Source organism: Erythrolamprus reginae, chromosome Z (genome assembly GCF_031021105.1).
Source record: "Erythrolamprus reginae isolate rEryReg1 chromosome Z, rEryReg1.hap1, whole genome shotgun sequence".
Taxonomy (NCBI): domain Eukaryota; kingdom Metazoa; phylum Chordata; class Lepidosauria; order Squamata; family Dipsadidae; genus Erythrolamprus; species Erythrolamprus reginae.
In genome coordinates, this window is record NC_091963.1 from 88,370,721 (window position 1) to 88,382,789 (window position 12,069).

The window sequence follows — 12,069 nt, forward strand, 5'->3', positions numbered from 1 at the left end:
AGATATTTTTTAAATATATTGGATTTGTCACATTGTTGTTATTGTTGTGAGCCGCTCCAAGTCTCCGGAGAGGAACAGCATACAAATCTAATTAATAATAATAATAATAATAATAATAATAATAATAATTATAATTATAATTATTATAATTATTATTATTATTATATATTTTGGCACAGTAAATACAGTGATACCTCATCTTACAAACTTAATTGGTTCCGGGACGAGGTTTGTAAGGTGAAAAGTTTGTAAGATGAAACAATGTTTCCCATAGGAATCAATGGAAAAGCGATTAATGTGTGCAAGCCCAAAACTCACCCCTTTTGCCAGCTGAAGCACCCGTTTTTGCACTGCTGGGATTCCCCTGAGGCTCCCCTCCATGGGAAACCCCACCTCCGGACTTCCTTTTTTTTGTGATGCTGCAGGGGAATCCCAGCAACACAAAAACGGGTGCTTCGCTGGCAACGGAAGTCCGAAGATGGGGTTTCAAGAGAGGGGAGCCTCAGCGAAATTGCAGCATCGCAAAAACACGGAAGTCCTTGAAACCCCACCTCCGGACTTCCATTGCCAGCGAAGCGCCCGCTTTTGCGCTGCTGGGATTCCCCTGCAGCATCGTAAAAACACGGAAGTCCAGAGGTGGTGTTTCCCATGGAGGGGAGCCTCAGGGGAATCCCAGCAGCACAAAAACGGGCACTTCTCTGGCAACAGAAGTCTGGAGGTGGGGCATCCCAGTGGCGGCAGCTTGGGCTTTTAAACTGAAAATAGTTTGGAAGAAGAGGCAAAAAATCTTAAACCCCAGGTTTGTATCTCGAAATGTTTGTATGATGAGGGGTTTGTAAGATGAGGTATCACTGTATAATTAAACATTTTAACAACACAATTTGGGAATAAGATTTTAATAGCACAATCCCAAAATGAAAACTATTAGATATAAGAATCTGATTTTAATGTCATATATTACAGGCAATAAATTATCACTTTAACTATGAAGATATACATCTCACCAAAAAGCTGATTTTGTGTTTATATACTCTAAAAGACACACTCCCAGCCAGAAAAATCTATTTCAAATCTTGCTATAGACAAGATTCAAGTTGTTCAGTCTCAAGTTATTTCAATTGAAATTGTGTGAAAATTAGATTTTCCTTTCTTCTTCCTACATACAAATAAAAACCTGCTCTAGATATGTTCCAATCTAGTAGAGAAAATTGACAAGGCATATAGAACAGTGGTTCTTGGTGCTTGACTTGTCCTTGCAGATGTTTCATTACCCAAACTAAGTAATATCATAAGTGCTAGTAGGGAATGAAGTTTGCTCTCTTTAATAGCTTGCCCTGTCAATGTTAGTGAGAGCAGTTAGAATAAAATAATAACAGGTTTGGAAGGGACCTTAGAGATCTTCTAATCTAATCTCCTGCTCAAACAGGAGACCGTATCCACTGCTTTTCAACCTTTTCTTCACCACGGAACCCATTTTGTGGCCATGGACCAATAAGACTTAATTCATAACATTTTTTCAAGTCTTCATTGACAGCATTATGACCTATCCAGGGGTTCATGAACCACAAGTTGGGAACCACTGGCCTAGTCTCCAGTGATAGAGCACCCATAACTTCTGAAGGCAAGCTGTTTCACTGATTTAATTTTCTACTGTTAGGAATTGACTTACTCTAAAATGTATTTGATGGATATGTACAAAATAATTAATCATTAAATATTTTGTTTATTTGTTTTGTTTTGTTTGTTTGCACTTTTTTTTCTATGTTCTTTTTTAAATGTAAATAATTCAATAAAAACTATTTATTTATTTATTTATTTATTTATTTATTTATTTATTTGATTTATTTGATTTGATTTGATTTGATTTGTATGCCGCCCCTCTCCGCAGACTCGGGGCGGCTAACAACAATAAAAAGACAACGTAAACAAATCTAATATTTAAAAATCTCAAAACCCCAATTTAAGAGATCAGTCATACATGTAGTCATACCATACATACATTTTATAAGCCTAGGGGAAGGGAATATTTCAATTCCCCCATGCCTGACGACAGAGGTGGGTTTTTAAGAGCTTACGAAAGGCAAGGGGGGTGGGGGCAACTCTGATATCTGGGGGGAGTTGGTTCCATAGGGTCGGGGCCGCCACAGAGAAGGCTCTTCCCCTGGGTCCCACCAAACGACATTGTTTAGTCGACGGGACCCGGAGAAGGCCAACTCTGTGGGACCTAACTGGTCGCTGGGATTCGTGCAGCAGAAGGCGGTCCCGGAGATATTCTGGTCCGATGCCATGAAGGGCTTTATAGGTCATAACCAACACTTTGAATTGTGACCGGAAACCGATCGGCAACCAGTGCAGACTGCGGAGTGTTGGAGTAACATGGGCATATTTAGGAAAGCCCATAATAGCTCTTGCAGCTGCATTCTGCACGATCTGGAGTTTCCGAACACTTTTCAAAGGTAGCCCCATGTAGAGAGCATTACAGTAGTCGAGCCTCGAGGTGATGAGGGCATGAGTGACTGTGAGCAGTGACTCCCGGTCCAAATAGAGCCGCAACTGGTGCATCAGGCATAAAATAAAATAAAGGAAATTTATCCTTAGTTCTAGGTTGCTTCTTTCCTTGATTAGTTTCTATCCACTGTTTCTTGCCTTGCCTTCTGATGCTTTGGAAAATAGGTTGACCCCCAAACATTGGAACATTTATATCATGCCATCCCTAGCCCTTCTTTTCACTAGACTAGACAAACCAATTCCTGGAACCATTCTTCATGAAAAACCATTCGTCCAGTGTTTTTCAACCAGTGTGTCGCGAGACGTAGTCAGGTGTGCCACGAAGCTCAACTTCCAAGACCAAAAGCTGAGCTTCCTTCTTTGCGCCTTCAAAGAGAAAGAAAGCAAGAGAGAGAAAGAGGGAAAGAAAGCAAGAGAAAGAAAGCAAGATAGAGAGAAAGTGAGAAAGTGAGAAAGAGAAAGCAAGAGAGAAAGAGAGCAAAAGAGAGAGAGAAAGCAAGAGAGCGAGAGAAAGGAAAAAAGACAGAGAGAAAAAGAAAGCATGAGAGAGAAAGAGAGGGAAGGAAGGAGGGAGAGAGAAAGACATAGAGGGAGTGAGGGAGAGAGGAAGAGAGCAAAAAAGAGAGGAAGGGAGAAAGAGGGATGGAGAGAGAAATAGAGCGAAAGGGAGGGAGAGAGAGAGAGAGAGAATTTTGTCCAAACTTTTTCCCCCTCCCGCTCAATGGGATTTTGTAATGTAAAAAATGTGCCGCAGCTCAAAAAAGGTTGAAAATCACTGATTTAGCCTACATACCCCTAATGGTGAGTAAACCTGTATTCAGTAGTCTAAGTGTAGTCCTATTAAGGCTTTATAAAGCAGTTCTAATTCACATGATCATGATTGTATCCCTGTCAAGGCAACATAGGATTCCACTGGATTTTTGGCTGATGCTGCACACTATTTAAATGGATCTTGACCAACTTGAACACTGCACCTGATTTAACACTGAGCCCTATTGTCTACCAGGACTCCAAGATGCCTCTCAGAATTACTATTATTTAGCCAGGTTTCATGTAAACTGTACCTATATATTTGATATTTCTTGCCTAAGTGCAAAACTTTACTTTACTCAACACTGAATTTCATTTTGTTAAATAGGGCCCAGTGTTCAAGTCAGTCAAGATCTACCTGTATTTTGAGCCAATCTCTGGAGCTGTTGGCTATTCTTGACACTTTAGTTCATCTGCAAATTTGATGAGTTCCCCTTTTAAATCTAAAACTGAAATATTTTTGAAGATGTTGAAATGTACTGGACTTAAAATAGAGCTAACCCTAGCCTCACTGCTTATTTCCCTCCATGTAGATATAGCTCCATTAAAGACTACACACTGAGTATGGTTTGTCAGCCAATTACAAATCTATCTGGTGGTGATGTGAATAGAATAGAATAGGATAGGATAGGATAGGATAGGAATAGAATAGTTAGGAAAGATCTTGAGGTCTTCTACTCCAACCCCTTGCTTAGGCAGCAAAGCCTACACCACTTCAGACGAATGGTTATCCAATCTCTTGTTTAAATTTCCAGTGTTAGAGCTTTTATAGCCTCTGAAGATAAGTTGTCCCAGTAGGTTATTGTCAACTTTGTCAAATGTCTTACTGAAATCCAAACACACCATGTCCATTGCATTTTGCTGATCCACTAATTTAATCACTTGATGCAGAGAACATCTCCCAGTTGATGTCAGGGCAGTTAAGGTTCTTTGTTTCCTACATATGCTGTCTGCACAATTATTATACATATCTTTTATACATATTTTTCACTTCCAATCTGTATAAACTAGTGGGTATAAGCATATCAAATGATGTGTATTTGTGTAATGAGGGAAGCTGTGATCCAAGTGGATCAACATCCTATATCAAAGTGTGCATAACTGTTAGGCAACTTCTTTTCCTCAAGCAAAATGGGCCAAAAATTTAACTGACTGAAAATTTTAAAAATTGTAAAAAGTCTTTCAGAGGGATGAAGCACTCTTGAAGTTCCTAAGATATTGTGGTGTGATCACAGAACCATCAAATGTTTTCTTACAATCAATCAAGAGACAACTGTCTCGAGAAACATGCTGAGAAAAAAAAGACACATATTTATTGCCAGAGATTTGAGAAGAACTGAATGTTAAGCTACCAGGAACCCAGTGTTCTCCCTAGTAGGGTGAAAACACAGCCCTTAGCCAATCAGGATTGCAAGTCTGAAAAAAGTATAAATAGCAACCTTGTCCCTCAGTTCCCCCTCAGGACTCAGTCCTGAGCCAGGGGCATGTGCTTTTCTCCTTGAAGTATTCTCCATCTTTACGACCCATCTCACAGTGAGTGTTTTTTCCTGCCCTTATCAAGCTCCCCAGGTGATCTCTACCATCTTACCTGGGTTGAAGGCAGTCTCAGGTATCAGCCCAGCTGCCACTCGAAAGCAAACTTGGGTGTCAACCCAGCTGCTACTTGATATCCCAGCCGTGGCTTGATTCCAAATTACTTCAGCTACATGGGAAATGGGGAAACTTAACCTTCATGCGAATGGGGGGATTACAAATCAGGTGACACTCCCCCATCCAACTGGAAATTGCATCTGGAAGCCAATGGTAACTTTAAAGTGATTGATCAGACTCTAGACACAAAGCAGAGTGGCCCTAGCAGTATTAATCTGAAGTCTTAAGATAATTAAAAACACTGGAGGGGAAACAATCTTCCCAACTGAGAAGTTTAACAAAACAAAGCGTTAACTGAGGGCAGAGACTGCTGGACAACGTGTTTGCCTGGGGAAAGCATCCTTGGTGTAATCGCAGCTAGAGCGTAAAACGTTCAAATTCACTGCAGGAGGCTTCTAGCAATCAGATCATTCTTTTTGTCTTCCTGTTGAGCCCTGCATTGTTGCAGTAAGTCAAAGATTGCCGTGGCGACCATTTAAACTGAACCACAAGGTTTGAAGGCAATTGGCCTTAATTATGTAGCCATACCCCCAACCTAGATTTGTAACAAAAAGATGGGTTTAATGCCAGAAAAGGACCAAAAACAAGGCAAGATTTGAATTAAGTCTAGCAAACATTGCCTTGGAGAGGATAGAAGGAATCTTTCACCCATTCACTATAATAGAGAACGATCCATAAGTGGTCAAACCACTTCTTCTGATAGTAGGTTCGTAAATCATCAAGCCAGGCAAAAAAAGGGAGTGGTTCCAAACAAAACTAGAGATGGTTCTAAGGGGCAGTAGACCAGGATGCATGGCTCCCAGTCCCCACCAGCATCCACCAGCACGAACCTGAGAGATAATACAAGTCCAGCACAGAGTCACAGATTATCATCAGACCATTCCTCAAAGTCAATTCCCCTGGACCATACTGATCTGCATTTAAATAAAACTGACCTGTGGGGGCCCTCTGGGGCCAACTATAACTCTGAAACAGGGTGGAGGTTTAGTGATCCCGGCACTGATCCACTGAACTCTAGGGAAGTGCAGCAGAGTATCAATGAAGCCATCAGAAGAGGCATAGAAGCAGGCATTAGAGCCATGGTGAGCTCCTCACCTTCTACTCCGCTTGCCACTGCCGTACGTCTATCAAGTGACTTCATGCTCTGCAGGAACACCTGCCTGCCGTTGACACCAGAGCACATCAAGATCTAAACAAGCTCCTGGTGATTGCACAGTTCACATGCAACACAACTCTTTAGGCTACTTATTGTGTGACAAGGGCAATGGGGTCCACTGTAGTCACACACAAAATGATCTGGCTGTGCAACTGGTCCACTGACCTCCACTTCAAATGGCGGTTGGCACCACTCCTCTCACCAGTCAGTCCCTCTTTGGGGAGGTCCTAAACCCCATAATGGTTGAAATGAGGGACAAACATAAAATTCTTCGCTCAGGCAGCCAGGAATCCATCTACCGCATTGCCTCTTTCTCCAGACAGACTTTCAGAAGGTTAGAACAGTCATATGGGACATACTAGGGGCAGCTCCAAGGGCAGTACAAGGGGCAGCTTGGTGGGCGCCAGAGAGTCACTTGTGACAGGTCCATTAGGGCAATCAACCTAAACAGCCTTTTTGAGGAACCTGTGGTCACTCCTTCTGCCAGAAAAAGTAAACTCCCTGCTGAGCCTCCCATAGGGGGTTTTCTGGCATTATTTGTCAAGCGATGGGAGAAAATCTCTAACAACACATGGGTCTTGGAAACTCTGTCATCTGGTCTTGTACTCTCCACTCCCCAAGGTTTTATCTTGCCCCCTGTCATCAAATCCTAAGAAAAGGATTCTGATGAACAAAGCCATCAAGCACCTGCTGGACATTCGAGCAGGTGCCTCAACAAATACACAGTGCATAGAAAATTCAAGATGCCCACTTTACAATCAATTCTGGCGATTATTAGGAAGGGAGATCTACTTATATCCATCAATCTCTCAGAGGCCTCTCTCCATATTCCCATTTGGCCATCCCATCACCAATACTTACATTTTTTTGCTATGCAAGGAAGCACTAAGAAAACTGGGCCATTCCTTCAGCCTGTCTTCAGCACCGAGGGTATTCACTAAAGTCAGGGCTGCCTGGACAGTCCATCTATGATCCATACTGTGCATGTCTAGTGTTACCTAGACAACACACTCATTCAGTCTACTTCTCTACCCCAAGCAAACTAGGAAGTACAGGTAGTCCTTAATACCCTCGGGCACCACATGTTCTTGGTCAATTTAGGCAAGAGCCATCTGATTCTCTTCACCAGAGTTAGGCATTTGGAGGCCAATATTGACTCCCTGGAGTGCAGGGTGTACCTAACCCAGGAGAGGAAAAAAGACCTACTGGGATTAGTCCAGCAAGTGCTCAGTTCCTCTTAATCTGTTGTCCTCTCTCCTGGGCAAGATGATGTCAGCTATCCACATCACCCTGTGGGCTCACCTGCACTCCAGGGACCTTCAATTGCTTCTTCTCCTTTTTCAGCGAGATTGGATCTTACCTTTGTCTCAAAGGTCAACTCTCTTTTCCATAAGGCACAAGATATAATATTATCCAGTTTTTATCCTTGCCCACTAATGACATGGAACATCAGTGGCACCTCCTAAATGTGAGGCGTGCCTTGGACATTTATCTGCAATGCACAGCGATTTTCCATAGATCTGAGGTGCTGTTTGTATCCTTCCAGCCTGCTTCCATGGGCCAAATGGTATCCTCCTCCATGATGGGTCATTGGATCCGCACTTTTATTTCGAGGACTTAATGTCATTACCATGACCTGACAGAATAACTGCCAATTCAACTCGTAGTGCTGCTACCACAGCACCTTGGAATATCCGGGCATCCAACAAAGAGTTTGTCAAGCAACCACCTGCGCATCCCCAATACCATTCATCCGTCACTACAACCTGGACGCTTTCGCCTCTGAGGAGGCGGCATTTGGACAAAAAGTGTTGCAACAAATGGTGCAGGACAGTGGGAGCACCAACCAGTGTTAGGTAGCCAACCCAAAAGACTGATTACTTTGGTATGTCCCGTCCTTGGAGGCTAGCTCCACCTACTAGCTCCACCCTTTCTCATAGGGTGGAATTAGCCTACAAGTCCCTGTCTTCAGAGAATATAGCTGGGGAATAGTGTCTAAAATGCATATCTCTAAGTATGTTATAAATTAATAAAGGCTTTTCTTGTCAAGGAGCTGAACACAGAATCTAACTTCTGTCCCTCGTCTTAAAGAGGGGGAACTAAGGCACAGAGATGCTATTTACACCTTTTTTAGACAGTGCTGTGTTTTCCCATTCTTGCCTGCTAGCTCCACCCTACAAGAAAGAGCATATCAGGTAAGTACAACACTCCTTCTATGAAACATTATAGAATACTGCAGAACTTGCATAAGCAAAGCAAAGTAAGCCAGTTTTGTTGATGAACTGCCTAGCATGATCCCAGATGCAAATGTCATTTTCAGAGCAACCACAATTCAATGTTGCACACTCAAAAAATAGCAATTACTTCCAGAAGCATTTCAGGGATGGGAGCAAGCATGGTTTAATGAATCCTGCATTGAGCAGGGGGTTGGACCCAATGACCCTGGAGGTCCCTTCCAGCTCTAAGCAAGAGAATGCTGCGGCATTATAACTACAAGCAACATGTAATCTTCTAGCAACAATCTAACTATCTTACAAAATTAGAATAGATTATCTTCTGGACACTGCATCTGAAATCATCTGAAATCTGACATTTGCGCAAGTGATCTTATCCAAAAACTGGTCAGCAAGCTTGGCTGGCTATTATTGCTGCAATGCACATACTTGCAGCAGGTGTGTCTACTCCAATAAATCAAAATAGTAGATGATAATAATAATAATAATAATAATAATAATAATAATAATAATAATAATAATAATTTTTATTAGATTTATATGCCGCCCCTTTCCAAGGACTCTTTCATTTCATTTTTTTACGATTGTAATGCCTACTATATATGGACTCATGAATTAGAAAAAAATTATCTCTCTGCAACATCTTAGAAAATAGTTTTCAAATTACAGATGTAGAATTAACAACCGTACCTTCTCCAATGTACATATTATACAAAACAATATTGTCTAAAAATATTACCTGTTATTAAAATTAGTGCAGAAAGTAAGATTTCTACAGCCCAATTGACAAGGTTCACGTACATCTGCTAAACAAGTCAACATGGAAACTTCAACAGGATTATATTCACAAAAACGATCAAATTCTTGCCAGCTTTGTGTGTTCCCCCAGCTGCTTGTATAAAGTTTAGTGCATACATCTCTAAAAAAAGAAGAACAAATATATATAAAATAAAAATGAAATATTTTATAAGTTTAAATATTCTTTAGCATATAGTTCATAAGACTTTTTGTCTCAAACATAGAAAGGAAAATTTATTAGGGCTGCAAAAAGCTGTAGTTTTAATCATGCCCAAGCCATTACTGATATAATAACTAAAAACCGTTGCTAATAACCTTTTGAATAATTACTGAAATAGGTGTTGATTGCTTACCTGAATGCCTCTTCTCGTACGATGAGCGGGTACAGCAGTCACGTGGGTTGCTCGCTGTCCAATCCGTCGAGGACCGAGCCTAGTCTTTAAAAAGCCTGCTGGATTCGTCTCTTCCCCAGAATTCACGAATCCGTAGACTTAGGCTCAATTGTGGTGGCTCAACTCTCATGATAGGAAAAAAGCAGGTTAAAGGAATAACCATAGTTAGAAAGGAAATTCTCCATACTGAGAGAGCGGGTCCAGCAGTCACGTGGGACATACCCAATAGATGAGTCCCTAGGGAGGGATTAGTTTGCTATCGTGAGAGATAACGGATTGGAGGACTCTTCTGCCGAAGGCAGCATCCACTGAAGCGTAAGAGTCAATTTTGTAATGTCTTATGAAAGAGTTTGGAGAGGCCCAAGTGGCTGCTTTGCAGACTTCTTACAATGGAGCTTGAGTTGCCCATGCGGCAGATGTGGCTGCACTTCTTGTGGGATGTGCTGTGATACTTCTAGGTATGGTGAGGGAAGCTGACTCATAAGCCATTGAGATAGTCCCTTGAATCCAACGGCCTATTACGGTTGAGGATACCTTGGATCCCATGGATCTGGGATGGTAGGCCACGAACAGAGCTTCAGACCTTTGAATGGGTCTTGTCCGTTGGATGTAGATTCTCAGCGCTCTGGTGAGATCTAGGGTGTGCCATCGGACTGCAAGATGATGGTTTTGGTTGGAACAAAATGAAGGCAACACAATGTCCTGCGATCTATGGAACATGGAACTGACCTTGGGTAGAAAGGTGGGGTCCAAACGCAAGACTACTTTGTCCGGATGGAACTGGCATAGATCCTGCCTAATTGAAAGGGCTGCCAATTCTGAGATGCGTCGGGCAGATGTTATTGCCACCAGGAATGCTACCTTGTAAGATAGGTACCTGAAGGACGCTGATCTTAGGGGTTCGTATGGTGCCTGAGTAAGGGAATGGAGAACCCGCGGTAAGTCTCAGGATGGGTATCTGTGAACCCTGGAAGGTCTGAGGTTCGAAATACCTCTAAGAAATTCTTGAATTTCCGGAAAGGAGCGGAGTGGTTGTCTGCGAGGCCCTGCTAAGACCAAAGATAGGGCTGCCAGATGGTGACGGATGGTGCTAGATGAAAGGCCTTGCTAGAACCCTTTCATGAGGAAAGCTACTATTCTGTGGATGGGAATACACAGGGGGGATAGATCCTCCTGCGAGCACCATTGGTGGAATTTGGACCAGGTATGGTCGTAAAGCCTGTTGGTGGATGCTCTTCTGGCTTTTAGAATTATTTCTACAGTGTCCGGGTCGTATCCTCGCAGGTCTAAGTTGCGCCGGATAATAGCGAAGCGGTGAGGTGGAACCACTCCGGATCTGGATGGAGAGAGGCGCCCTGCTGCAACATATCCTCTGAAACGGGGAGTCACCAGGAGTCTTGGACGGACAGACATTGCAGGTCCACGAACCAGGGCCTGCATAGCCAGTGAGGGGCTATCAGAATCACCTGGGCCTTCTCGAGGATGATCTTGTGGATCACATCTGGGAGAATTGGAATTGGAGGGAAGGCGTAAAGCTGCCCTCGAGGCCAAGGGATTCTGAGTGTGTTGTTCGCCTCTGCTCCCGGGGATGGGAACCTGGAGAAGAATCGAGGGAGTTGAGCATTGACCTCGGTCACAAATAGGTCTAGCGATGGGTGACTGAACCTGAGGCAGATTTGCTGAAACAGAGCCGGATGAAGGCTCCACTCTCCTGGGTCTAGAGTTGACCGGGAGAGCCAATCCGCTTGCACATTGAGGACTCCCGATATGTGGTTGGCCTTTAACGACTGAAGATGCCTCTCTGCCCAGAGACCCAACTTCAGGGCTTCTCTCATCAGGGCCTTGGACCTGGTGTCCCCTTGTCTGCAAATATGACTCTTTGTGGCTATATTGTCCATGAGAATCAGAACATGTTGATTGATGATGTGCGGTTTGAATTGTTTGAGGGCGAAAGACACTGCTCTCAATTCCAGCCAATTGATAGGTGTGGAAGCCTCCTCCGCTGACCACGTGCCTTGGGCTATCAGGCCCTGGGCATGGGCTCCCCAGCCCGATAAGCTGGCATCCGTGGTGATGGTGAATTGGTCTGGACACCTGAAGGGAGATCCCTTGTTCAGAGCGGTGGAGGTCCACCACGTAAGGGATCTTAAAACTGTGGATGGGATGGTGATGAGGTGTGTTGAGTTGCTGTTTTCCGATTTCTGGAACAGTAACAGAAGCCATTGGAGATCCCTGGCATGAAGACGGGCCCAGGGGATAATGCCAATACAGGATACCATCTTTCCCAGTAGAGAAAACAGGATAACAATGGAAGTCCTTCTCTGAGATCGTATTTGGGAAATGAGCTCCTTAATACTGATTTTTCTCTCAGTAGAGAGAAAAACCTGAGAGAGATCTGAGTTAATGATGGCCCCCAGGTGTTGAATAGAAGTAGACGGATGGAGCTGACTTTTTCTGAGATTAATGGAGAAACCATGATCCTGTAGGATAGACATGGTAATGTTGATGTCTGAGCAGGTGC

At 43.1% G+C, this 12,069-nt stretch overlaps 1 protein-coding gene across 11 annotated transcripts in view; it reads right to left on the reverse strand.

Moving 5' to 3' along the window:
• RECK (reversion inducing cysteine rich protein with kazal motifs) overlaps window positions 1-12,069 on the reverse strand; it is a 307,670-nt gene that overhangs the window by 89,183 nt on the left and 206,418 nt on the right. For all 11 annotated transcript variants that reach the window (XM_070727797.1, XM_070727793.1, XM_070727798.1 and 8 more), the window contains one exon: window positions 9,098-9,277. In XM_070727797.1, coding sequence (XP_070583898.1) covers window positions 9,098-9,277 — 180 coding nt within the window. The remainder of the gene's footprint in view (window positions 1-9,097; window positions 9,278-12,069) is intronic.